This window comes from Alexandromys fortis, unplaced genomic scaffold (assembly GCF_014885135.2).
Source record: "Alexandromys fortis isolate MF-2015 unplaced genomic scaffold, M_Fortis_MF-2015_v1.1 scaffold_3, whole genome shotgun sequence".
NCBI lineage: Eukaryota > Metazoa > Chordata > Mammalia > Rodentia > Cricetidae > Alexandromys > Alexandromys fortis.
Genome location: NW_026067909.1, coordinates 18,180,612 through 18,208,186, shown reverse-complemented (window position 1 = coordinate 18,208,186; position 27,575 = coordinate 18,180,612). Strand labels below are relative to the sequence as shown.

General features: G+C 47.8%; 2 protein-coding genes across 2 annotated transcripts; both read right to left on the bottom strand.

The window, feature by feature from the left end:
- Positions 1-676: 676 nt before the first annotated feature.
- On the bottom strand, positions 677-15,896 carry Tut1 (terminal uridylyl transferase 1, U6 snRNA-specific). Its single transcript, XM_050137195.1, has 9 exons — positions 15,705-15,896; positions 14,235-14,425; positions 10,824-11,139; positions 10,349-10,449; positions 4,945-5,420; positions 3,415-3,524; positions 3,205-3,315; positions 2,990-3,082; positions 677-1,845 (listed from the first exon to the last, which is right to left on the bottom strand). The coding sequence occupies exons 1-9, from the start codon at positions 15,784-15,786 to the stop codon at positions 725-727; spliced, it is 2,601 nt and encodes an 866-aa protein (XP_049993152.1). The 5' UTR covers positions 15,787-15,896; the 3' UTR covers positions 677-724.
- A 1,654-nt stretch (positions 15,897-17,550) lies between these two features.
- On the bottom strand, positions 17,551-27,475 carry Mta2 (metastasis associated 1 family member 2). Its single transcript, XM_050137197.1, has 18 exons — positions 27,017-27,475; positions 25,466-25,533; positions 24,911-25,004; positions 23,365-23,482; positions 23,176-23,239; positions 22,905-23,022; positions 22,392-22,494; positions 21,932-22,031; positions 21,632-21,820; positions 21,468-21,542; positions 21,304-21,362; positions 20,946-21,043; positions 20,695-20,834; positions 20,072-20,300; positions 19,339-19,428; positions 18,791-18,909; positions 18,539-18,687; positions 17,551-18,340 (listed from the first exon to the last, which is right to left on the bottom strand). The coding sequence occupies exons 1-18, from the start codon at positions 27,042-27,044 to the stop codon at positions 18,175-18,177; spliced, it is 2,007 nt and encodes a 668-aa protein (XP_049993154.1). The 5' UTR covers positions 27,045-27,475; the 3' UTR covers positions 17,551-18,174.
- Positions 27,476-27,575: the final 100 nt, after the last annotated feature.

Here is a 27,575-nt window from a genome sequence, read left to right as displayed (position 1 = left end):
ACTCACTCATATTTGGTTTCTAGCCATAAACAAAGGACTTTGAGCCTATAATTAGTGATCCTAGAGAAGCTAAATAAGGAGAACCCAAAGAAAAACATATAGGCATCCTCCGGAATATTAACCTTCATCAGGCGATGAAAGGAGACAGAGACAGAGACCCACATTGGAGCACCGGACAGAAATCTCAAGGTCCAAATCAGGAGCAGAAGGAGAGAGGGCACGAGCAAGGAACTCAGGACCGCGAGGGGTGCACCCACACACTGAAACAATGGGGATGTTCTATCGGGAACTCACCAAAGCCAGCTGGCCTGGATCTGAAAAAGCCTGGGATAAAACCGGACTCGCTGAACATAGCGGACAATGAGGACTACTGAGAACTCAAGAACAATGGCAATGGGTTTTTGTTCCTACTGCACGAACTGGCTTTGTGGGAGCCTAGGCAGTCTGGATGCTCACCTTACTAGGCCTGGATGGAGGTGGGTGGTCCTTGGACTTCCCACAGGGTAGGGAAACTTGATTGCTCTTTGGGCTAACGAGGGAGGGGGACTTGATTGGGGGAGGGGGAGGGAAATGGGAGGCAGTGGCGGGGAAGAATCAGAAATCTTTAATAAATAAATAAAAATTTAAAAAAAAAACTTAAAAAAAATAATGAAGTAAAAAAAAAAGTTGTCCAATGTCTGTATTAAATAAACTAGCAGCTTTATTGTCTTTGCAGTCTGGCTCCTCACTTAAGGAGATTTTTAAGTGCTTGAGGGAGAAAAACCTGTAGAAAATGATGAAGACCAGGGAATAGGCCTTGGGAATCTTGGACTGGCACCACACTGAGTGTCTGGTCAGCCTGGGAGACGGATGCCACAAAAGTGAGGAGAGGCTCCCCCTGTGGCCTCTGTTGCTCACTGTTCAGTCCTTTCAGTTCCTGGGTTACACGAGCCTCCATTGCCAGCCACTCTGTTCCAGGGGTGGGGCCTCCTTTGCCTTCTTTGGTTTGTTGCTGTAATCGTCTCCGGGCACGCCGCCTCCCCTGCCACACTTGGTGCCACAGGGCACAGCGCCAGCTTGCTGATGACAGGTGTGATGTCTCCTTCCCTGTCTCATCCTTAGACCCTTCTTCAGCCACTTCGGGTTCCATGGGCTTCTGCTCAGCCAGCTTGTCTAGACACTTTGCAGGCATCGGGGTCAGCTCCCCTCGTGGTCCAGAGCTCAACAAGGTCCTGTCCTGAGGTGCCTCTCCCAACTCTGCTACCTTCTCTTCCACCCCATTTTCACTGTGGTCCCCTGCACATCCCTGTGGCTCCTCTTTCCCCTCCTCACAGCTTTTCTCTTGCCCATCTAGTCTCTGTCTTTTGTTTGTCCCTCCCAGGAAAGAGTCTTTGGTTCTGGCTCCTTCTGCCCGTGGTCTCTTGGTTCCCTGTTCTATATGACATCCAAGCGCTTCCTTTAACACACGCACCAGAGCCATAATGATTTGAGGAAAGGGGGCAGGGGGTAAGGGGATGAGCTTGGCAGACAGCAGGGCGCTAGGGGAGCTGGGCTGCAGAAGTGGAAGCAGTCCCCAGTCCCGGCCCCGGGAAGAACGTTGCTGGAACTGGAGACTTCGGCAGTAACTGGCTGCTGCTCCACAACAGCTCTGCAGACGTCTAGCCACTCGACTGGTTACATTAGCTGCAACATTGTGACTCAGCTCAAAGGGGTCCTGGAGATTCATGGGGCCAAGGCGCAGCCCCTCCCAAAGATCAGAAGGCAAGCCCCCTGCCACCAGCAAAGCCTGACCTTCCCGCAGGGACAGCAGGGAGCCAGAAAGATCCCAGGAAGAAACACAGGAGAAGAACTGGGCCAGCAGGGAACCTGGAAGAGGCAGGAAAAGGGGGTCACTCAGAAGCCATAACTGGGACATCTCTGCAGCTACTTCAGTAGGACATTCTTCCCTTCTTAGGGCTTCAGAAGTCTCCTGAGAAACCCAGCTTCTCAGCCATGTCCTGCCCCATGCTGCTGCTTGACCTGAAGAGCGTATAACTGGGGAATACACCTCTTACCTGCCTGCCCAGATTTTTGTTTTTGGTTGTTGTTGTTGTTTGTTTGGTTTTGGTTTTTTAAGACAGGGTTTCTCTATGTAACAGTCCTAGCTGTCCTGGAATTTGCTCTGTAGACCAGGCTGGCCTCAAACTCACTGAGACCACCTCCCAGTCCAAGATATGGTTTTTACATCCTTAAAACAGCAGCCATGGGGCTACTGTGAAAACTGTACCCTGCATACCGGGGCAGTGGTGGCACATGCCTTTAATTCCAGCACTCGGGAGGCAGAGACAGGCTGATATCTGTGAGTTCGAGGCCAGCCTGGTCTACAAGAGCTAGTTCCAGGACCGGCTCCAAAAGCTACAAAGAAATTCTGTCTGAAAAACCAAAAAAAAAAAAAAAAGAAAAAAGAAAAAAGAAAAAAGAAAGCCTGTCTCATAAAACCAAAAATGGCAGGGGTAGCACATGCCTTTAATCCCAGCACTCAGGAGGAAGAGACAGGCGTGAGTTCCAGATCATCCTGGTCCACAGAGTGAGTTACTCCAAAGCTATAAAGAAACCTTGTCTCTTGCCCCCACAACACACACACACAAAGACTATACCTTGCACATGAGTATGCCTTTAGCAAGTTCATTTCCATATCTCAAAACATCATATCTGGGCCTCTCAAAGGGACAATGCCAAATGCAAATCAAGGAATACCACAGTTTGCTAGGTTTTTTCTAAAACCAAGTTTTCACAGGCTTTGAACCCCTAGGAAACACTCAAATAAGACTTCAAACAGAAGGAGCGGGAGACAGGGTAGCAATTACAAAAGACAGATCAAAGACAGCTAGGTGTAAACACTCAGAGCCAACCAGCTGCAGAAACCTGCAAGGGCTCTTCCTACACTGTGCCTTGCACTGTGTATGTTAAATGTTTCCTATTCCAGAGCTTAGTATCGCTGTCAGTTCTCTCTTGGATCCCCCAGACTCACTGAGAGGCTCTACGTTGGTGCTTGGCTCCAGCTGTGAGGCATCCTTGGGGAAACTACAGTCCCAGCCATCAACTTCGACCTGCTCCCCTTCACCTGTGACAGTAAAGAAGAGAGGGTCAGGCTGGAAGTAGGAAGACTGGGGAGAAATGGGTAGGAAAGGGGGTGATAGTCGAGATGAAGACGAGGAAGTAGGAGTAGAGGCTGTTCTGCAGTACCTGATCTCTGGGTGAGCTGGGCCACAGTAGGAAGCACTGGAGGGTCTCTGGTCTGAAGGAAGTAGATCACTAGCAACGTCAAGGCGTAGTTATTGAGCAGGGGGCCGCCCCCTGGAGAATAACCAAGAATTCCAGTTAGGAAGAAGTATTTTCTCTAAGTCTCTGCCTTTGCTGGACACCAACTCGGGCCAAGCCTGTCCTCATTCTCACCTGACAGGCCATTATGCTGAGCCCAGCAGCGTATGGTATACACAAGGGGACGGACTCGACCATCCATCTCGGAGCAGAGATTCAGGAACCGGGAGTTATACAAGGCCAGCCTAGGACGGTGGAAAAACAAAGCTGTTACGGTGTAGGAACTCTGCAAACTTATATCCCACCATGTTCATCACAGACTTGGGGCCAGCTAAAATAAGATCAAAAGAATTTTTCCCAAAGCTTTGTCAAAACACTGGTCCTATGAAGGGGTATGCAAAAGAACATGAAACAGACCTAGGGATGTGGTTAAATGGGACATCTGCCCAGCCCTGGTGAAGCCCTGTGTTGGATCCTGAACCTGGAGGTGCGGGCAGTATGTATCAACAGAACCTTAGCCAACACTACGTTCCATGTGTTCATTCCGTACACTCACCATTCACAAAACATGGCTTATATAGGACTGCTCACAGCTAGGTGTGGTGAGCATATCCTGTAATCCCAGCACTCGAGGTTGAATAGGGAATACGGAGACCCTGTTTCAGAAGATACAGGACCAGCGAGATGGCTCAGTGGGAAGAGTCAGCCACCACTGACACCCTTAGTTCCGTCCCTAGCACTCACATGTTACAGGGAGAGAACTGACTCCCACAAGTCGTTCTCTGACTAGAGGTGAGATATGCACAACCACGTAACAAAAATACTGTTCAGAGCCTCTTGAAGGAGAAGCAAAGTAGCAAGAACACTCAGTGCAAAGTGACAGTACAGATCAGAAAGAACTACGCAGGTCACAGGAGTGAGCGTGCTGGGGGCCATTATTATGTGGGGCCTCCTTGCATGGGTCCAAGAGAAGGCATTTGGTTGTACAAAGAAGCAAAGCATGGAGTAGGAGAGAAAGGGGGAGAAACTTGTTTACTTTAATGTAACAGTTTGCAAATTTATGTAACTACAGAACTCTTTTTTGTTTGTTTGTTTGGTTGGTTGGTTGGTTGGTTGGTTGGGGGTTTTTTTTGGTTTTTCGAGACAGGGTTTCTCTGTAGCTTTGGGGCCTGTCCTGGAACTAGCTCTTGTAGACCAGGCTGGTCTCGAACTCACAGAGATCCGCCTGCCTCTGCCTCCGGAGTGCTGGGATTAAAGGCGTGTGCCACCACCGCCCGGCCTACAGAACTCTTTCCTATGCCTTTAACCCCAACAGAGGAGGCAAAGGCAGGTGGGCCTCTGGAGCGCAAGGTTAGCCTGGTCTACTTAGTAAGACTCCTAAAAAACAATACCAGTAACAAATAGCAGTAATGAAGAATAGTAGCACATCCCTGTCATCCCAGGATTCAGGAGTAAGCAGGAGGCCAGTCTGGATGACAGAGCAAGACCCTTCTCACACAAAGTATTCCAAAGAAAACAAACAGTGAAATGGAAGCTAGATAGAAGGTGACGTAATTGGCAGAAAGGAGGACTGAACCAAAGAAGAAAAAACTCAATTCAGCAGGTGTAAGCCCTTCCAAGTCAGGACTTCAGAGTCAGCCTTCCTCAACCCCAACCTGAAAGTACCGGTTACTGAGAGAGACGTCTCCATGAAGACCTGAAGGCCGATGACAGAACTTCACCACAGGGCGTCGGGCACAGGGCACAGTTTGGACTCGGTACACTCCAGGGACACAGCCCCGAAGAATAGAGCCCACCAACTCTAGGACTGCTGCCGCCTCCTCCTTCTCGTCCTTTGAAGCTTCTGCTAATTCTAGGGCCTTCCCCAGTTTCCCCTCTCCCCTATCCTCCTGCAGTGGTGAAACTGGAGGCAGGGACTGGGGAGAAGTGACAGTGTCAGAGCCCAAAGCAGAATCTGGTGTCTGTGGTGCCAGAGAAGATGTGGTTTCAAAGTCCAAGGCCTCGGAATCTTGGAGAGAAGCTGGAGATGGTGAGTCTAAAGGAGAAGCTGGGGTACAGGCCACTGCGTGAGAATCCAGAGAAAGAGGAAGGGCTGAGTCCACGGACGGAGCCTCTGGAGCCTCTGGAGCCTGTGGGGCTGGCTGTGGGTGAAACGAAAGGGAGTGAGTCCCTCCTCCTCCACTGTCCCCTGTGTGCAGCCTTTACTCTGCAGCTTCGCATAACCCATTCTCAACAGCACACTGAAGCCAGGCAATGGCAGCACATGCCTTTGATCCCAGCACTCAGGAGGCAGATCTCTGTGAGTTAAGGCCACCCTGGTCTACAGAGTGAGTTCCAGGACAGCTAGGATGGCTATTACACAGAGAAACCCTGTCTCAAACAAGACCAGTAGTCTTTATTGTATGTGTTTGGTGTATTACCTGCATATGTCTGCACCACATGCATTCAACACCTATGAAGGTCAAACAAGGGCATCAAATTCCTGGAACTGGAGTTGTACAGTATAGGATGCCATGTTTATGCTGGAACTCTAAGCCTGGTCCTCTGGAAAGAGCAGCCCCATGGCCTTTAACTTTCACAGTTCTCCTGTCTCGGCCTCCCAAGTGCTGGGATTCAGAGTCATTCTTTCAATTTGCCTGACAACCAGAGATGTCCAAAGATATCGAACACATACAGCCTACTGCTGTTGCCCTTGGTTGCCCTCCCACCTCCAGAAGTAGAAGGTAAGCGCCTACTGCAGAAGACACCATCTGCAGCTGAGACCCCTGAGCTGGAACTGACCTGAATGTCCCCTCCCTGAGGACTAGCTTTCATGGTACCCAGAAGACACCATGCAAGCTATCAAAGGAGGGAGGCAGCCAGCAGTCCTACCCAGCTATGCCACCTATGATCCACACGGACAGCCAGCATGGCACGATAACCCTAAGGGTGTGGTAGTGGCACACACCTTGACAGTAACTAGCAGCTTTCTAACCGGACTTAAGACCTGCTCAACAAGAGGGCAACTATGCCTGGGAATGAAAACCTCTAAACCATTTGGTGCCAGTGAAGTCATGGATATTGGAGGAGAACCTACAGCCCCTACAATCCCTAACTGCAATCTAAACATTTGTCCTTAAACCCACAGATAAGTGGAGTCTTTTCTCTTTGCAATAGACTATCCACAGCTACTCAAAATGCAAAGCTGTGAAGCCCAGTCCCAATGGCTACATCTACAAAACACTCCTTCATCTAAGGCTCAGGGAACATTGTAAATGAAGAAATGGAAAGATTACAAGTGCCAGAAGATCAGGGAGCTTGCGTCAAAAGCTACACCCATAAGTCTCATCAACCAACATAACTGCCCAAATGTGAGCTAAACAAAGGCACCAATGAACATGCCAACGTGGACAGGGAAAAGGCCACACCCAAAGTTGTTTTCTGACCTCCACATGCTACCCCACCCCCAAAACACACAAAGTAAACTTTGTGTTTGTGTGTGTGTGGTTTTTTGAGACAGGGTTTCCCTATGTAGTCCTGTCTGTCCTGAAACTCACTCTGTGGGGCAGGCTGGCCTCAGACTCAGAGATTTATGTGTACTATATTTACACTGTTTCCCTCTCCCTCTAACTGTTCCTATTTCCCCCCTCAAATTCATAGCCTGTTTTTGATTATTGTTACATATGTATAAGTGGATAATTATAAAAATACAACCTGCTGACTTCATTTGGGCAGCCATATTGTTGACATTTCATGGGTATAGTGTTTCCGTAATACATGGAAAACACAATTGATGTGAGATTCCCTTCTGTGTGCTGTGAATACCATTGGCTAATAAAGAAACTACCTTAGCCTGATAGGGTAGAGTAGAGCTAGGTGGGGAAAATTAAACTGAATGCTGGGAAAAAGAAGGCAGAGTCAGTGAGAAGCCGTGTAGCCCCTCTGGAGACAAATGCCGGAACTTTACCCTGTAAGCCACAGCCTCATGGTGATACACAGATTAATGGAGATGGGTTAGTTTAAGATAAAAGAGCTAGCCAATAAGAAGCTAGAGTTAATAGGCCAAGTGATTTAATTAATACAGTTTCTGTGTGATTATTTCAGGGCTGAGCATCCAGCAACCAACAAGCATCCTCCATACTACACATAATCATCGTGTTCTTGGTTCTTACAGTCTTCCCTCTCTTTTTCAGTGTTCCCTGAGCCTGAAGTGTAGGAGTTGTACTGTAGTTTCTCAGTTGGGGCTAAGACCCCTTGGTCAGTTGTTCTCTGCATTGTGACCAATTGTGGCTTTCTATAATGATCTCTGTGTTCAAAAAGACACTTCTTTGTTGAGAGGGGAAGAGAAACTTACCAGGCCTGGACTGGAGCAAAGGATATGTGGCCTGGGTTGGGCCTGCATTGGATATGGCCCCATATGCTTTTTAAAAAGTTATAGCCGAGGGGCTAGAGAGATAGCTCAAAGGTTAAAAGTACTAGCTGTTCTTCCAGAGGTCCTGAGTTCAATTCCCAGCAAACACATGGTGGCTTACAACCAACTATAATGGGATTTGGTGCCCTGTTCTGGTGTGTAAGCGTACATGCCAGAACAATGTATACATAATAAGTAAATAAATCTTTAAAAAGCCGGTTGTGGGGGGCTGAAGAGATGGCTCAGAGGTTAAGAGCACTGCCTGCTCTTCCAAAGGTCCTGAGTTTAATTCCTAGCAACCACATGGTGGCTCACAACCATCTGTAATGAGGTCTGGTGCCCTCTTCTGGCCCGCAGGCATACATACAGACAGAATATTGTATACATAATAAATAAATAAATAAATTTAAAAAAAAAAGTCAGTTGTAGTGGCACACATCGGTAGGATTTGCTATAGGAGGCATAGACAGGGAGGATCACGAGTTCAAGGCCAGCCTGGGCTAATCATTTAAAATAAAAAAATCTTAAAAAAAATAAAACCAAACACTTAAAAAAAAAAAGTTTATACCCAATTGTGGTGGTGCATGCCTTTAATCCCAGCACTTGGGAAGCAGAGATAGGTGGATCTCTGTGAGCTCAAGGCCAAGCTGGTCTACAAAGCAAATTCCAGGACAGCTTGGACTGTTACACAAAGAAACACTATCTTGAAAAGCAATAACAACAACAAAAATATTATTATTTATTATTATTATTATAACAATGTACAACTGGGTGGTGATGGCTCATGCCTTTAATTCCAGCACTCGGAAGCCAGAGGCAGGTGGAGCTCTGTGAGTCTGAGGCCAGCCTGGTCTACAGAACAAGTTCCAGGACAGCCAGAGCTAAAGAGTGAAACCCTGTCTTGAAAAAAAAAATATGAAACTAAAAAAAATATGGAGTCCAGTGTGGTAGAACACATTTCTAACTACCAATCCTAACTGGAAGTGGTGCCATATGCCTATAATCCCAGCACTTGGTAGGGTGAGGCAGAAGGATCAACAGTTTGAGGCCAGCCTGAGCTACATAGTAAGTACCAGGGCAATCAGGACTATATAGTTAAAACTCTATTTTAAAAATATGATAGCTCGGGCTGGAGAGATGGCTCAGAGGTTAAGAGCACTAGCTGTTCTTCCAGAGGGCCTAAGTTCAATTCCCAGCAACCATATGGTGACTCAGAGCCATCAATAATGAAATATGATGCCTTCTATATATCTATAGGGATATATGCAGGCAGAATACTGTATACATAACAAATAGAACAATCTTAAAAAAAAAAAAAAAGAATTAAAAAAAATAAGACAGGGCTGGAGAGATGCCTCAGTGGTTAAGAGCATTGCCTGCTCTTCCAAAGGTCCTGAGTTCAATTTCCAGCAACCAAATGGTGGCTCACAACCATCTGTAAAGAGGTCTGGCGCCCTCTTCTGGCCTTCAGGCATACAGACAGAATATTGTATACATAATAAATAAATATTTAAAAAAAAAAATAAGACAGCTCAGCAGTTACAGGGCTTTCTTGCAGAGGAACCAACTTCAGTGGCTAACATCCACTGTGACTCAAGGGATCCGACGCCCTCTTATGACTTCCAGAAGCATCAAGTGTGCATGTGGTGCACAGACATGTAAACAGACACGTGCGTGTGCAAAGGCCCTGGGTTCAACTCCAGGCCAACAAAGAACACAGCAGCCCTCTCTAGAGGAAGAAGATCTACAGGAATTCTATTTCTACTCAACTTTTCTAAGAACCTAGAACTGCTCTAAAAAAAACGAACTCTGTGTAAGAAAAAAGAAAACACAACTTTGATATTACAGAAACAAATCTGTAAGTTACATATTACAAAACTCAAAGACCTGATCGTGGCACATACCTGCAATCCCAGTTTGGTCTACATAGCAAGTCCCAGGCCAGTTAGGGATACTTAGCTTCAACCACCCCTCTATACAGATAAGCAAAAAGATAATCCCCAAATTACCTTTCTGTATATCTTTTTATATATTTTCTCCAAATAAGATCACATACAAGGGTGAACATGGCATTGAATGCCTTTAATCCCAGCCCTTAGGAGGCAGAGGAAGGCCAGTCTCTTTGAGTTCTAGGACAACCTGGTTTACATAGCAAGTTACAAACCAGCCAGGACTATGAGTAAGACCCTATCTCAGAAAGAAAATCCATAGCCGGGCGGTGGTGGCGCACGCCTTTAATCCCAGCACTCGGGAGGCAGAGGCAGGCGGATCTCTGTAAGTTCGAGACCAGCCTGGTCTACAAGAGCTAGTTCCTGGACAGGCTCCAAAACCACAGAGAAACCCTGTCTCGAAAAAACAAAAAACAAAAAACAAAAAAAAGAAAGAAAGAAAGAAAGAAAGAAAGAAAGAAAGAAAGAAAGAAAGAAAGAAAGAAAGAAAGAGAGAAAATCCATAAACAAAATCCAGTAACAGAATTCTGAAATGTTTTACCTTCCTGTCACAACTGTCGCCCACCCCATGCCAACTCACTTTCACTCTTTCCAATGCAAATCCACATCCACATGTCCACAGTTAGTAACACTTCTCGATCAGTACTGTCATGCCTCTTTTATAATCAGGAAACTAAAAAGCATGAGTTTGCCCAAAGTCACATGACTACAAACTCCCCTGCTCACTCACCTGAGTCTCTTCCATATCACCCAGATCCAAGAAGAGGTCCAGATCACAGCCATGAACATCAAAGCTGTTTATAGAAGAGCCAAAAGGATGGACCACACAGCCTAGGTGCCAAAGAATAGAGGTCAAAAGAGTGCGGGGTCAGCAAGATGGCTCGGAAGGTAAAGGCACTTGCCACCAGGTCTGATAACCTGTGTTCATTCCCCAAGACCCATGTGGTAGAAAAGAAAACCAACTCCTGAAAGTTACCCTTTGACCTCCAGAGGCATGTGTGTCACCTGTGCACACACATCAATAATAAAGAGGGGTAAAAAAGACGGATGTGCAGGACGTTCAAGAGAAAATATACTGGGGTACAAAGATGGAAGAGCAAGCAAATGAAACATCTAAAGCTGAGGGAGGACTGAGGGTTCAAACACAGGGGCAGGCAGACCAACACAGGTGTGAGGAGAGCTTAGACTCAGAGCAGGGCACTCACCAGGGAAGAACTCTGTGAAGACCTCCTGCATCAGGGCTACAACAAGATTCCGAAGCTGCCGCTCTGCCTCAGACAACTCCCTCAGTTCCACAAGCTTTACCATCTGTGCCTCCACATCTGGGGCCTCGGCTAGTGCTTGGGCCATCTGGTGACTATTTGAGTCCACTCCTTTGGGAGACTTGGAGGCGGGGCTCTGGAACTCCTTCTGCTCCCTCGGCCGGACACGCAGTGCACGTTCCCCCAGCCTGTGCTGGGACTGTGATAGGACAGCCTCCCGTGCACTCACATCTCCCATCTCCACGATGGCAAACACCCCCTGGCAAATCACACAACAGAAAGAATTCAAGCATGTTTTAACAGAAGAGAATCTTTGAAATGGGAACCAACCCATATACTGAGAATATTACTTGCTGTTCTTGTAAAAAGGGAATGTATTTAGTTAGATGAGTTGTCTTTATTCTTACACATTTTTATTCCTGGCTATCAGTTAAAATGTCATGTATTATATTTCACAATGACTTGATTTCACAGGTTAAAATAAGACCCAACTAGTCATGCTTGGTGGTACAGGAGGTAGAAGGCAGGCCTGGTGAGATGGCTCAGGTGACAAAGGCACTTGCCACCTAACCTAATGATCTGAATTTGAGCCCCCGGCTCCCAGATGGTAGAAGAAAAGAACTGACTCTTCAAAGTTGTTCTCTGACTTCCATCTCTGTGCCATGCATGTCCCCCTGCTCCCCTACGCACACACACACTAAATAAATAAGATGTAATTAAAGGGTTGGAGTGATGGCTCCGAGGTTAAGAGCACTTATTACTTTTTCAGGGATCTGAATTTGGCTCCCAGCACCTCCACAGCAGGTCACACCATCAGTTACTCCAGTTCTCGGGGATACAGTGCCTTCTTCTCACCTCTAAGGGCACCAGGCACCTACACACATGCAGGCAAAACTCATACACATGGTTAGTCTTTAAAAAAATTAAAATGCAATAAAAAAAATTTAAAGGGGTTAGAAAGATGGCTTAGCAGTTAGGAGTTTGGTCCCAGCACCCACTAGCTCTCAGTCACCCATGACTTCAGTTCCTTCTCCTAGAATCAAAGGCACCTGTGTACAAATCCACACACAGACAAACACACATATACCTAATTTAAAACAAAAAAAAAAAACTTAGCCAGACATAGTGGCACACACCTTTAATCCCCTGCACTCAGGAGGCAGACACAGAACTCTGTGAATTCAAGACCAGCCTGATCTACAAAGTGAGTTCTAGGACAGCCAGAGATACAGAGAAACCCTGTCTCAAAAAACCACATGAAAAAAAAAAAGTATAGTTCTTTTCTAGCTGACTCTTTAAACAAGAATCCATGGCAGGGGGTCCATATGTGGAATTCTGGAGAAATGGTTCCATGGGTAAGAAAGAGCACTTGCTGCTCTTGCAGAAGACTGGAATTCAGTTCCCAACACCGGTAGACAGCTCTAAACCAACCACCTGTATCTCCAGCTCTATACAATCCAACGCCCTCTTCTGGTCTCAGAGGGCACCTGTACTCACACACATAACCACAGACACCCATACACAAACCTCTCTAAAAAAAAAATCCATATTGGGGTAAAGTGCTTGCCACCAAACCTCATCACCTGAGTCCAATCCCCTGAACAAACAGTAGGACAGACTCCTAAAAGTTGTCCTCTGACGCCCACATTTGCACCATGGACCGATCATGAATGTGTACACATAGGAAAAGTTTAAAAAGAATCCATGTTGGACTCAGAACGCAGCTCACTGGTAGAGGAGTTCTCTAGTGTGCATGAACTCTTAGATTCAAGTCTCAGCACCAAACTCTAAGAGATTTTCTAAAAACCCTGCTACTGCTAATATAAACACAAAAACTAATAAGCCCTGTCTTCAAGGAATTTAGCATTAGCTAAATTTAGGATTAGCAACAATATGATAGCTAGGCTGCTATGATTTGGGTGAGCTGAACAGAGCTGAATATTAATAACTGAGATAAATTTTTTTAAATTTTTTTAAATATTTATTTATTATGCATACAATATTCTGTCTGTGTGTATGTCTGCAGGCCAGAAGAGGGCACCAGACCTCATTACAGATGGTTGTGAGCCACCATGTGGTTGCCGGGAATTGAACTCAGGACCTTTGGAAGAACAGGCAATGCTCTTAACCACTGAGCCATCTCTCCAGCCCCCTTTTTTTTAATTTTTGAGACAGGATTTCTCCGTAGCTTTTGGTTCCTGTCCTGGAACTAGCTCTTCTAGACCAGGCTGGCCTCGAACTCAGAGATCCGCCTGCCTCTGCCTCCCGAGTGCTGGGATTAAAGGCGTGCGCCACCACCGCCCGGCTGAGATAAATTTTTTTAAAGGCAAAACATTAGCAGGAGTGAGGCAAGCATGACTGCTTGTGGGTAAAAGTGCACATTCTTTTACGTCATCTGTTCCCATAAAGAGGCACTCTGGCCAGGCAGTGGTGGCGCATGCCTTTATTCCCAGCACTACAGAGGCAGAGGCAGGCAGATCTCTGCGAGTTCAAGGCCAGCCTGGTCTACAGATCGAGTTCCAGGATGGGCTCCATAGCTACTGGGAAACCCTATATCGAATACCGCCCCCAAAAGAAGAGACACTCTGTGTAGTAATAAATACCATAGTGCCAGCATAAAGATATACTGACATGAAGAGAAATGTACTGCTACCAGCAAATAAACCCCTACATATAGTCAGCTAGGTTCCAACAGGATAATAAGATCAGTGGGGAAAAAATGGGCTTATAAATAAATTATATGGGACAACTGGATAGTCGTAAGCAAAAAAATGTAGGACCCTTACTTCGTATCATATACAAAAAATTACAGATGTCTCGTCAGTACACAGGCATGACACAGATAGGAAGAGATTAATAAGGGATATGGGGATGGTTTGGAGACAGACAGAGGTCACTCTCCTAACATTCAAAAGCCTCCATGTTCAATCCCTAGATCTGAAAGAAAAAAAGGGGGGGTGGCAGGTAAGAGGGAATAGGGCAAGAAGCTCGGCCACGCCTTCAATTCCAGCATCAGGTAGGCAGAGACAGGTGGATCTCTGGCTCCTAGCCAGCCAGAGTTACACGGTAAAACCCAGAATTACATGATGAGATCCTGTTTAAAAAAAAAAAAAAACCAAGCAAGCAAAACTAATACAATGTTTGATAAACAAGTCCTCCATAATTAACTCTAGTGAATGGATTAAATCCAAGGAGAAAAGGAGGTGGCAGAAATTCCTAAAACTAAGCTATTCTAAGTTCTGAAATGTCTACCAAGGACAAGCTACATTAGGAAGCTGCCAAAAGGCTGCTGGTTCCTCTCTTTTCATGAGGCAAACCCATCTGACACACTAATCCCAGAGCAACTCACTTTACCTTGTCCTTGTCCATGACAACATTGGCCACAGGGCCAAATGTCTGGAAATACTCAGAAAGCTGAGCAGAACCCACATCCCTGGGAAAGCCACTGACAAACACACTTCGAAGTCCCTGGGCCTTTCTGGTAGCTCGTAGCTGTACGAGATCCCGGTGCTTCCGGCCTTTTAAGTGGGCATCTAGGCTGGGTCCTGTAGAGGCAAGGGTGAGACATTAAGTATCCCTTAGTGTACCTATCCCCTCCCTCTGCTCTCTTCCTTCACAAAGGGTGACATTTGGACAGAGATGTAGCTCCTTCCACATTTGATATTCTTTCCCTTTTTCTACACAGTGCATTCTCTGATTTCAAGAGAAACGGCTAACAGTGCAGGTCGTTTTCTTTTTTTTAATATTTATTTATTACGTATACAATATTCTGTGTGTATGTCTGCAGGCCAGAAGAGGGCACCAGACCTCATTACAGATGGTTGTGAGCCACCATGTGGTTGCTGGGAATTGAACTCAGGACCTCTGGAAGAGCAGGCAATGCTCTTAACCACTGAGCCATCTCTCCAGTCCCCAGTGCAGGTCATTCTTAAGCCAACAACATGCATTAAGCAGAGCAACAACGCACACTGTAGAGGAATTAACACGTAACTTGTCTGGGGCCCTAATCCTCAGATAAATACTGGGTGTTCCCAATGTGTCAGTTTCTCATATATGATGGAAATGGCAGTGCCTACCCCACAGGTGTCGCTCGTGTACAGCTCTGGCCATCTGGCATGAGGTAAGCATGGGAAATTAGCTATTCGTATTAGCAGTCAGCTCCTTGATTCCGTGGAAGTACATGGAGGAGGAAAGCTCCTACATTTCTGGCTTGGCCAGAGGGCTTGTGGGGAGGGGGTGTTGTCATTCACAAGGAAAACACCAGAGGACCCTGTTTAGGGGAGACCACATTCCAGACATCAAACGTGGGGGAGCTGATATGTCACTGAGCTCCTTTTCGGTGTCAATGAATGACTCAGTCCACCTTTCGAAACCCTTGGGCGCTCATTCAGGCCATGCCGTTTCACTCCTCGCCTCTGCAGAGATTCTCTACTGGGAGTCTCCAGTTCAACAACTGCCCTGCCTGAACCGTCGCAGCTCTGCAAACCTAGCCACGGGGTACTGAAACTGTCTCAGTCCAGCCAATGAATTCCTGAATCCCTTTCCCGACTCCAGAGACCACCAAGGCACCAGACACAGAGCAGAGATCACCAGTAGATGATGTCTCAAAAGGAATAATGAAACTTGCACTATGGAGATTTTGCATAGAGTGGGTAGAACGTGTGACTTTCCCAGCTCTCCAATGCCCTGGGACGCGCTGAATAAAAACAGAGGTGGATGACCCTAGCGCTAGCAAAAACTATAACCTACATAACCCTAACTTTCACTAACACCTGAAAATGAAAACCTGCAACCTCCCCTTTTCCCTCAGTAGCCACCGCTTACGGTTGGCTGTAGTAATGTCGCAGAGGCAGCAGCGAAAGCGGCCACGAGGCATCGATACAACATCCGAATCCACCGCCGCCATAGCGACTCTCCGGTATGGACCGCCTACAACCTCTTCAGCTACCAGCCGCCACCAGAACTCACAGCTAAAGATCGCAATGTGTGGGAAAGCCACTTCCGCCAGTGCTGTAGGAAGTGACGTTTGTGTCCGGTGCTAGCATATTCCTCCAGAAACTTTGTTCCTAGGGTTGAGGGTTCCTGTTCTAAGTCAGATTTAGGAAAATCCGCCCATCGACGACGCTTATTGGCCTACGATTAACTAGTTGGCATGCTCCGCTCCATTCCTGCGTTGATTGGCCCGAAGAATCGTGAATATTCATTAAGCAGCCACAAAAGCGGGCTTGCTTCTTGACAGCACAGCCCCTTCTTTGCCAAGTGGTGGCAAGCGATCTGAGCCTTCATTTCACTACACAATTGCACCCTCGTGCTTTTATTTCACCCTGCGAATAGAAGCAAAGGGTGGGTGTTTCCAATCCTTTGCCTTGTAGAGTTCAGGGACTCTCACATCCTCAGGTCACTTCCTTTCTCTTCAGCCGGATCCTTCTGCAAAACAGGGTTTTCGGCGCTGTCCGTCCTGCCCCCCTACTCCCATTCACCTGGACTGAACTTCAACTCGAATTGCTACTATCCCAAAGTTTCTTACACAGTTGTAGCCTGTATGAAGTATATTACCGAGGCACATTTCAAGGCAGTAAAATGAAGAACAGACTACAGGGGTAAGGGATAAACCCTTATTCAAGGAGGTAGGCTGGGAAGTGCCGCGGATCCCGTCAGGCACAGGAATCAGTCTTGTACGTTCAAAAACAGGAGAGACTATGAGCTGAGCAGAGGGACCTTAATGAAATGGAAGGGCTATCGGGAGGGCCCAGCAGCTTGTCATGTGATTATTAGAACAGTGGACTTGGGCAGAAAACCAGTCTGTGACCTTGCCTGAGTCATAATGAGGCCCTTCTATCTCTAAAGTGTTTAAGGAGAATTGGTTGAACTTTCCAACTGTTCTACGGACCCTGCTCAGGTATCTGATCCTTAACACCAAACCAAAAGAGCAGACCAAACCAAAAACACACTCTACAGAAGGGGCAGGTGCGAACACTGGGTGTACGAACCCTGAAGTGGCAATCTGTAAATATGCACATCACTGTTTGAACTGTAAAGTCCTGCAGTAACACACCCACGACTAAGGCGGGATGAATCTTTTATTGTTTTCAAGACAGGGCTTCTCTGTGTAGCCCTAGCTATCCTGGGACTCCCTCTGTAGACCAGGTTGGCCTTGAATTTAAAGAGGTCTGCCTGCCTCTGCCTCCCAAGTGCTGGGATTAAAGGCATGTGTCAACGCTGCCCAGCTGGTGTGATGCATCTGACCATGGCTGCTAGCTTTCCTCGAATGCCTAAAGGGAAGTGAAGGAAGGGCTGAAGATGTAGGTAGCTAAGTAGCAGAGCACTTGATTAGCACACACCAGGCCCTAGGATCAATTCCTTAGCACCAAAAGGCTAACAGGAAGACATTCTCACACCCTTCTGTGGAGACTCAGAGCCATTAGAGCTTTGAGTGAATCTAGACCAAGATGCTGCTTGTGCCCCAGCACACTGGGAGATGCTAGAATCCCACAAGGATAGCTGGCACAGACTACCTCACAGTCCCGCTGCATGTCTCAAAAAGCTGTTCCGAGAACAAGCACCATCTGTACTTCTTTCATTGTCCTTTGTCCTCTATTTTCCCTCTCAAAGACACCCCGCACACGCACACACACACACCAGCAGCAGAGAACAGCTGAGCCCGAGGAGCTGAAGAAAACAGCTTTTTATTCAGCACTATAAGAACCAATTACAGAATCCGAGGTTAAAAAACGGACAAAAGATCTTTATTTCTGAGAATTGGCATATAAAAGGCAGAGGGGGAAAAGGGAGGGAAGAAAGAGTGAGCATGGCCTGGGTTTGATGCCAGCTTAGGGCCCTCAAACTCTTAATTAGGAAAGTCCGGACACCGGACAGTAAGAGAAACCCCCAATTAGAAAACAAAGAAAAAAAGACAGACATGGCAGTGTACTTCCCCTTTCCCTGCCAGGTACCACCACCTGATATGTTTACTCTTCCCTCCTCCATCCCTTTTACAAAGGGAGGTAAAATTTTTAAAAAATTAAAAAACCCTCCCCTCCCCCAGCTGTCCAAACAAGCTGTGGGTCCCAGCCCCCAAATAGGGTAGGTACACACATAGGCAAGTTTCTGGAGGCTTCTCCGCCACAGGCAGGAGAAGCCCAAAAAGGAGGAGTTAACTGGCAGTCACTCCAGAGGGCGTCCAACCCCTCCAAGGCCACACACAACCAGCTTCAACCCTCCCTCCCTCCTTGAAGTTTGTATGCCCTGGGCACCCACCCCTCTACCTTTCATCCCACCTCCCTCCCCAAAATGCTCAATCCTCCAGAACAATGGGCTCATTGGTGCTGGCAGGATGTGAGGCTGCTGGCAGAGGAACAGGGGGCCGAACTGCCATCAGTGTTGGCTTCACCTTCAATGGTAGGTTGGGCCTCCGGGCAGCTCGGCGCATTTCCAGATGAGTTAGAGCCTTCCTTAAAGCCCTGGTCAAAAAGAGCAAACGAAACAGGGAGAGGCTTTATGAGCACCGACACACACAGGTAAGACTCAACAATGCATTCTTCAATTCTGGTACCCACATTCTTTTCTGCACCTATCTTTCTCAGATACCCCTACTTTTAATTCCCCCCAACTTGGATTATCAGTCTCTCAGCCCCTCCCACAGTGGATTCCCTCCCTACCTGGTATCTTTTGTGGCCACAAATACCACAGGATTAGGAGCATCAGCAGGGTTTAGTTTCTGCCGCTTGGCTGCTGGCTGTGTGCTTGAACGAATCCCTGAGGCCAGAGGCCTTCCATTGGCAGAGAAGGGGACCCCTGCCCCTGCCATCTAGAAAAGGATGGGGCAACATAATGAAAGTGTGGCCTCCCTCAGACTCCTATCAGAAACAAAAGCCCACCCATTCAGCTTTCCCAGCCTCCTGTCAACTTACAGTCTCGTAGGAACGTTTCACCATAATGCCCCCCAGGCCTCGGTTCTGGGTCAGTTGGTTTCTGTTGATTGGCGTCTTGGTGCCCCGAGGTGTTTTTGGTTTCAGAGGTGCCTGGGCCACTGCCAGGGTGGAGGGGGATGAAACAGAAAATGTTGATACCTTCTCTTGTCTATGTACTTTCCTTACCATTCTCTTCCCTCTCTACCCTGGCCGCCTGTAGTGGAGGAAAAGGCCTATCAAACTACTTACTCATATTTCAAATATGACACTGTGATCTTTTCAGATCACAAAATAATTAAGAAAAGTCGTTACTGTGCCAGTAATGGGGCCCAATAGTAAACCACTTGCCCAGAATACATGAGGTTCTGGGTTTTGATCTACAGCACTACTACCAAAAAAAAAAAACAAAAAGGCATACACATAGTTTCTTCTCAGTAGGAAAGGAAAACTCAGGGGGAAGAAAAGGCTCTTGGATAGGAAAATGACTGGCAGCTGACACCACCTCCCACCCACCAGTAGATGGATCCAGTATGGTTCCCATCCCATACCTAGATCTTTAACGATGGTTGCCAAGGGCAGTCGCACCAAAGGGTGAATTTTCAGTGGCGTCTTGGCAGCCTTGGGAAGTCGGATAGAGCCTGGAGAAAGACAAAAGCCTCTGGACAGTCTGCAGTTTTGTTCTGGCTGTTGGAAATGGTCTTGCTGTGTAGCCCTGGCTGGTCTAGAACTTGCCATCATTCTCTTGACTCTGCTTCCCCAGTGCTTGGGTTCTAGGCATGTATCACAATGCTTAGCCTACTTGAAACAGGGTCCTACTATGTAACCCAGGCTGGTCTAGAGCTCATTCTAGACCAGTCTGATAGGTAGTGACAGCCTATCTCAGCCTCCAAGTGCTTATATTCTAGGCATGCACCACCAGGCATGGCAAATCAAAACTTCTGAAGGAACTTCACTATTCAGGCCTCTTCTAGGGCCAAGAGTTAAATCTTCTCTTTTTTTTCTCTTGTTTTTCTGGTATTGAGACAGGGTTTCTCTGTGTAGCTTTAGAGTCTGTCCTGGAACTTGCTCTGTAGACCAGGCTGGCCTCAAACTCAGAGATATGCCTCTGCCTTCTAAGTGCTAGGATTACAGGTGTGTGCCACCATTTCCCAGCAAGAGTTAAATCTTACCTACAATATACCCTCCGTGGCCTACTATCCCTATTGTCATTAAACAACAGTCTCTCTCTGGCCAGAGCAACTCTGAACTCAATCGTTAGTATTATACCACACCAGTCCTTACACTCTGCCTTGATGGCATTGGCATTGATAGGTGCATAGGGTCTTCGGGCAGCCCTTCTTGGCTGTAACAGGTCTCTGCACATCCGTCTGGCAAGACGAGTCAGTTTTGTGGTCTGGAGCAAGAAAGTTTGCCTGTTCTTAGCCAGCAACTTAGCCCGATTAGCACTAGTTGTGTAGGGGGAAAGACTTTGAGCTTCGGGTCTGGATAAATGACCTCTCGAGTGTGGTTCCTGGAGCAATGACATATGAAAAAGAAAAATGGCAAGTCAACACTGCAGTTCTTGCCTCCACTTCCCACAGACAACAAACTGATTTGTTTATCTCTTTACTGACACTCTACCCAACCTTCCTTGCTCCCCAACCCTTGCAAGTGCCCCTGCCCATTTGACTGTCTCCGCGTAAGGCATGAAGTTTTCTGATCTTTGCCTAAAGCTCACATCTGTATGGCCACCACTCTCCCCGTCCCCTACCTGTTCTTACAGTGGTTTCTATTTGTTTGTTAAGACAGCGTCTACTATGCAGCCCGGGCTGACTTGGAACTTACTATATATACCAGGCTGGCCTCAAACTCAGACACCTACCTGCCTTAATCACCACACCCAGCTCCTACCCAGTGATTCTTACTGTGGTACCCCGAGCAGCCCCTTCAAGCTGGGTTGGGGTCTTCAGTCCCCCATACTTCTTCCAATAAATCCAACAGGAAGCACAAAGGCGGCACTGCATGTTAGGTGGGCCCCAGGCATACCACTGGGCAGACTGTGTGGCTACGGGAGCACAGAGACAGGGTTAATGTGCTGCCAGAAAACAAACTACCAGATCTCCTCAAATTCCTAGGCCACCCAACCCCAGCATCCCTGTCCCTCCTTGAAACTCACTGTGGCAGCTCTCACACGTCAGGCCTTTCTGGAATCCAGCCCCATTCATGCCAGGTTTTGAACCCACAGAAATGATCTGGTTAGGGTTTGGCTTCGTACTAAGGAAGGAAATAAGAACGTAGAAGCTGATTGAGGAAATAACTCACTTCTGTCTGTCCTCTCTCTCCTACCACCCCACTTACTCTCTCTGGAATGCTGGGGACTGAACCTAGGACCTTGTGCATGATAAGCCCATGCTTAGCACTGAGCTACAGCTTCTACAATTTGCTTCTGCCTCCTGCTCACCCCCAACCACTAAGGAAAACACAAACTGGGAGAGGAAGGGGACATTCTCCCCTCCCTGCCATGCCACACTTACTAGGTGGGGATGTAGACCTGTTTCAATTTGCTGTCCGCTTCAGCAGCTTTCAATCTTTTCTGTTAGAAGGGAAAATCCAAAGAGATCCAGGTGAAACCAAACAAACCAAAAGGCAGAGAGGTAAGCAGGTGGTCTCTGGCCCGCCTCCCAGCACTAACCCATACCTGCTGAATATACCGATCTGTGGTTTTCCACATGTAGTAAAACTGGACTATGCTTGCAAGTGACTTCCAGGGGAGCTAAGAAGAGCAGCAAACAGAGGATGAGATAGCATCTGGCCCTAGGTCCTGACTCCCTGTTCTCATCTTTTCTAGTCCTATTCACTTACAAAGTCCTGGCGGATATCATTGAAATCCTTCCCATACTTCTCCAGAGCCTCTTCAAACAGCATGGCTTCAGAAGCAGACCACTCCTCCATCTCATCGCGACAGAGCACTGGGCCCCCCTGTGGCACCAGGGTTGACATGGCCTTGGCCAAGTCATAGCCATTCCTCTGTAATGTGTCCATAGCATGGAACTACCAAAAACAGAACAAAGCTGGTGACTTGCTGCTCTTTAAGTACTCCTACTTCTTCATGACTCCCTCCCTCCTGCCCCATGTGCTCTGCTACCACCAACTTGTGCTCACCAGGGTAATATCTCGGGACGCAGCAGCCGCACTCATGTGCAAGCTCGGCTGCCGAATGGAGCTGCTGCAGTCTAGGGCTCTCGCAAAGGTTCCCACAGCTCTGAGGAAAGAGTGACAAGTCAAGAAGGGAAGAAAAAAGTTCAAGCAGGTTCAGGAACTACAGAGAAAACAAAAACAAAAACAAAACAAAACAAAAAAAAACCACCACCCAGACCCAAAACAAAGCCCACCACTTTTTTATTTTATTTTTTTTAGTTTTTCGAGACAGGGTTTCACTGTAGCTTTGGAGCCTGTCCTGGAACTTGCTCAGTAGACCAGGCTGGTCTTGAACTCACAGCTGGGATTAAAGGCAGGGCGTGCCACCACAGCCCCCGGCTAACACAGCCCACTTTTAAACAGAGGAGCCTCAGAACTGAGTTCATTCCTCCCCAGCCCATCTTCCTGATCCACCCACCCTCACCGGGCCACCACGAGAAACTGATCAATCTGCCGATCTGTGAGAGGGTTGTCTGGATCCCAGACTTTCATCTCCATCTTCTGTTGGTTTCGATTATCCGATTCGCCTGAGGAACCAAGCAGCAGCAGCAGCAGCGAGGGAGAGAGAGGGAAAGAACTCATCTTTATTCACTCTCAAAGACTCTGCTTCTCTGCTTGGGCTATACACCACCCACCTTTTTCCCCCCTTTTTCTTTTCTTTTTTGTTGTTGTTTTCCCATGACAGGTTTTCTCTAAGTAGCCTTGGCTGTCCCAGAATTCGTTCCATAGACCAGCCTGACCTCAAACTCATAGACATCCACCTGCTTCTATCAGCCATATTGAGCCGCAGAATTCCCCTCCCAGTTGTGCTCATTTGTCTCTTTCAGGTTCCTAAGTCCCATTCTGTCAGGGTCACAACAGAAAACCTAGCAGATTGTGCAGACACCCAGGTCATGTGATTCATAGAAACTTATGTTCAAGCACTTCTGTTGCTTACCCTCTGCCAAGCGATCTGGAATCTCAGCTTGAAATTTGCAACCAACTCTGATCTCCCCTTGATCAGCTAGAAGTGTCTTCTGCACAGGGTCAAATACCAGTGAGTAAAAAAAGCAGTCCTAAAAATGAGGAGAGAGGAGGCTGGTGAGCAGGAATCCACGTGGACAGTGAAGGCCATCCAGACTCCCCAGCTGGGAGCTCTATCAACCCTTTACCTCTTCGCTTTAGAGGGCAACATCCCCTCCCCTCCCCTTTTCACAATACCTCCTTACCTCCTTTTCCAGATACTGATTCAAGATATCTGTTTCGTTCAAGAGAGTTACACTGCACTTCCCCCTAAGACATGCCAGAAAGTACTGAATGAGTACACATACCCTCTGTCTATCATCTCCAATACACCACCCCTTCTTTCCATCTTCTAAAGGGCACACAGGCCACAAGGGACCCCGATCCTTCTATACCTTATGTGGGTGGCTGGTAATGATTCAAACTGCCGAGAAAGAAAAAGCTCTCGGTGCTTTAGTTGATGTCTCTGCTGCTCTGAGACCCCTGGCTGCTTTGATTCCTCCTCAAACTCCCCTAAAATAAATATTAAGAAAGAAGAAACAAAGTCAGAGACTAATTGGGAAAGAAGGTACTCTGGAGTGACGAGGCAGTCCAGGTAAATGACACCCTGCCTCAGCTGCTGTGTCTCACTTTCCTCAGACAGCTTGCCCTTACCCTCCCAGGCTGTCCCTTTCCGCCTTATGTCTCATCAGGGGGAGAAATGAATAAGGATGCCACAGAGATGCACCCCAAACCTAGCTGCCAATGCTGGCACGCCTCATAAAGCACAAACACAGACGCGATATGCACATCACATTCAGCTCTTTCTGGCTCAACCAGCCTAAGTAAGGTCCTAGAATCCAGTTAAGATGTAAGAACAGCACATAGGGTTTATTTACCAGTTCCTCTTCATACTTCAGGACTCTCTGCTGTGCCTGAAACGTCACATGCAACCTAACTCTTCTTCTCTTTCTACTTGGTTAATAATAGTTTATGGGGCTTTCAAGAAAAGCACCGCTCAAACCAGTGCCAACGCCTTCCTCAAGAGGCAGCAGCTTGCACCGAAATCTTGGTGGAAACAGTTAACCTGGCTAAGTGCCAAACTTATCCCCACTTTGGGTGGGGATAAAAACTTATGCACTTGGTACATTGTTCCCCCGAAGAACTGGGTGTAAGACAGCAAGTGGGGGGGGGGTCTGTGTCTCTGTGTAGTAGACTCCACCTCTCCTGGTGTGTACTAGGAAACTCAGGGCTAGGGCAAAGAGAACCACACCCCTCACCCCTTCTGATTGGACAAAGCCAAGGTCAGCCCCTGCCAGATGGGACTAGAAACCCCAAGGGGCCAGGAAACTTGGTAGGCCTAGCTCATTAACCCTTTCATGATTACAGCCTAAAAAGAGAAAAATTTAGGAAAAAAAGGGGGAAAGTTAAATCTAAATGAAAAAAATTAGAAGATAAAATGTATAAAGCGAATGCAGACAAAGCAAAAAGTAAGGCAGATGCTAACTGGAATAGAGAAGGAAATAGGAGAAAAGTTCAAGAGATCTTTCCTGCCTTCTCCTAGTTTCTCAAGTCTCCAATGTTTTTGGCTTTGGCCTCTAGACTACAGCATAACCCTCCCCCACTATTATGCAGGCTTGGTAAAACAGTATCTTCCTCTTCACCTTGACCATCACTCATTAACCACTGTCTCCAAGTGCCCAAAACGTCACCACGTGCCTCGCTTCTCTAAAGCTCTTTTCATTCCCTATCGAAATATCTCTCCTCTCACACACATAAGCCACATTCTGGCTTTCCTTATCATGGTCTCCCCACACCGCTTCCAGCCCAGCATGTAACAACAGGCCTCCCACCCCCAAACTCACACCCTGCCTTGGGCATGTTACCAGGGGAAGCACCTGCAGGAACATGTCTAGTCCTCAGATCCTGGGGAGGGGGAGAGGGGGAAGAATGAAGACTCACTAGCATTGCTGTCAGCCAGGCTGTTGAGGCTACTAGAAATATCCCTTCGCCGGAAGAGACAGACAACCTTTGCTTCCACATTTCCGTTTGCAGTCTAAAGGAGGAAGAAAAACGGGGCAATGAAAATTGGCCATTTGAAAGTGGAGGGGCACTAACAACAGAGCACTGTATCTCCAAGTGCTCTATACAGAAGAGACCAAAAACTTAGCAATAAAGACTTAATATTCAAAGACAAGTCCAGGACCAATGAGCGAGTCTCCAAGAGTTTAAGGTCAGCCTAGTCTACATAGTAAGTTCCAGGCAGCCAAGACTGCATAATAGAGAGACCCCGTATACTTAAGGAAAAGAAAAAAAAATTAAAATAGACAAAATTCCTTCTCCCCTCCCCCAGAGGTGAGAATAATAAAGCTGCCCCAAGCTCTTGGTAGCCTTCCTCCACACACTGAATGAATGTTCACCTGGATAAGCTCTATGCCTGGTAGGGTCTCCCTTTCACTGGTAAAGACTCCAGAAGACAGAGAGGGCTGTGGTGGGAGGAGTTTCTGCGCCACTCACCTTGTTCAGCTCCTCAATCCGTCTAACCAGGTAAGGATTGCTGGAGGAGTTCTCAAAATAGACGTAATCTGTGGAAGGGGGTGGGGGAAAACGAGATCAGAGAAGAAAATCAGAGCACCCGGAAGAGGAAGTAGATCTGTGTGGACCAAAAAAAAAAAAAAGACAAAATGCTAGGCAGAGATGCGGAGATGTGCAAGAGGAAAAGCTCAAAGTAAGTATTAGCTGGGCAGTGCTTGTGGGCAGTGGTGGCACAAATCTCCCAACACTTGGGAGGCAAAAGGAAAAGGAGAAAAAACATAAAGAAATTAGCCAGCCGAAGGTTGCACAGGCCTTAAATTCCAGTGGGAGAAGGCAGGGGCAGGTGAACCTCAGTGAGTTCGAGGCCAACCTAGACTACTGCACGAGTTCCAAGACAGCCAGGGTTACACAGAGACCTTGTCTCAGAAAAAAACAAAAACAAACAAAAAGAAAAAGTTTTACTCCCATCCTTGCAACACCTAGATTTTTGGTGTTTTGGGGTTGTTTTTTTTTTTTTTGGGCTTTTTCTTTTTTGTTTTTTCAAGACAGGGTTATAATATATGTGTATAACTTATTATGTTCATTGGTGTTTGGCCTGCATGTATGTTTGTGTGAGGATGTCATAAGCCGTGGAACTGGAGTTACAGACAGTTGTGAGCTACCATGTGGGTGATGAGAATTGAACTCGGATCCTCTGGAAGAACAGCTAGTGCTCTTAACTGCTGGGCCATCTCTCCAGTCCTAACACCTAGTTCTAAAGTCAGATCCTCACTCAAAAAGTTAGAGTTAAGAGATGAGAACAAGAGACTGGGCTTGGTGACACACATCTTTAATTCCAGCACTCAAGAAGCAGAGCTCGAGAGCCGGGCGGTGGTGGCAGCACTCGGGAGGCAGAGGCAGGCGGATCTCTGTGAGTTCGAGACCAGCCTGGTCTACAGAGCTAGTTCCAGGACAGGCTCCAAAGCAACAGAGAAACCCTGTCTCGGAAAGAAAAAAAAAAAAAAAAGAAGCAGAGTTCGAGGCCAACCTGGTCTTACAAAGTGTGTTCAGAGATGTAACACAGAGTAATTCCGTCTTGAAAAAACAAAAAGTCGAAAAAGAAAAAAAAATTGAGAGAGAGACGGAGAAGAGAACAAGGATTTCCCTGGCGTCCACTCTGCATTGGAGTTGCACCCCTGTGTCGGAGAATTGAGTAAATTGTTCACTCCACTTCAGGCCCCACCTTTTTGAAAACACAAGTCGCCAAAGAAAAGAAAACCCCTGCGCGACTGACTCCCCCGCAGCGGGCCCCGCCGTCACTCGGGCCCCTTCCAAGCCAAGCCCACTTCCCGCCCGGGGGTCCTGTCGCAGGTTCAGAGCAGTGTTCCGGCTGTAAGCAAGCTCCCGGTAGCGGCGCCGCCGCGGAACCATAGGTCTCGGTTCCGGTTCCGGTCGGCTCTGCGGCCCGTACGACCCCAGATGTGGCTCCCCCGCGCCTGCGGACACCGAGTCTCCCTGGTCCCGACCACAACCTCTTCCGCCCGGAGTACTCACCTCCCACCCGGTACATGTTAGCCGCCATGGCCGTTCCCGCCGCCGCCTCCGGCCGCACAAAGAGGTCCGGGAGGCTCGCGGGGGCAAAGCTTGGCTTTAGTCGATGCCCCCAGCGCGGGGCTGACGCTTCGCGGAAGTGTCGATGGGACCCGCGCAGCCGGCACTTCTGCTCGCTCAGCCGTCGCGGCTCATCACTGTTCGCACAACAACGACGCGGCTACACTACGCCCGGGACACGGAGGCCGGCGCCGGTCTAATCGGCTTCTTCCGGAACGAGCTCGGTTCCTGCCTGACCGGAGTCAGATTCCGGCTCCTAGCGTCCTCACCGAGTCCCAGCAGACGTCGAGTGGTGCCAGCCGCTGGGAAGGTTTGCCCTGCCCGCGTCCGGGTTCGCCTCCTTCCGGAACACCTTCGGCCGGTACGGAGAACAAGGCCCAGCGCTCGGCTCAGGTCGGAGAGCAAGACCCCGCAGATCGGCCACTTCCGGAAGGAACTCGGCTCCTTTCGCTCAGCCGCGGCCCCGCGCTCGGTTATTTCCGTTGCAACTCGACCCCGCCCC

Bases quoted from the DNA above. Each gene is read 5' to 3' on its own strand.
- Tut1 (XM_050137195.1), bottom strand. From the start codon at position 15,786: ATGGCGGCGGTGGATTCGGATGTTGTATCGATGCCTCGTGGCCGCTTT. The intron at 3,316-3,414 runs GTGAGAATGAGG...GTTATTCTCCAG, and splicing joins TCAGCATAATGGCCTGTCAG to GGGGCGGCCCCCTGCTCAAT. The intron at 3,083-3,204 runs GTACTGCAGAAC...TTACTGTCACAG, and splicing joins CCAGCTCACCCAGAGATCAG to GTGAAGGGGAGCAGGTCGAA.
- Mta2 (XM_050137197.1), bottom strand. From the start codon at position 27,044: ATGGCGGCTAACATGTACCGGGTGGGAG. The intron at 20,835-20,945 runs GTGAGTTTCAAG...GTGCTCCCGTAG, and splicing joins GACGTGTGAGAGCTGCCACA to CCACACAGTCTGCCCAGTGG. The intron at 18,688-18,790 runs GTAAGTTGACAG...ATCCTTTTCTAG, and splicing joins TGAAACGTTCCTACGAGACT to ATGGCAGGGGCAGGGGTCCC.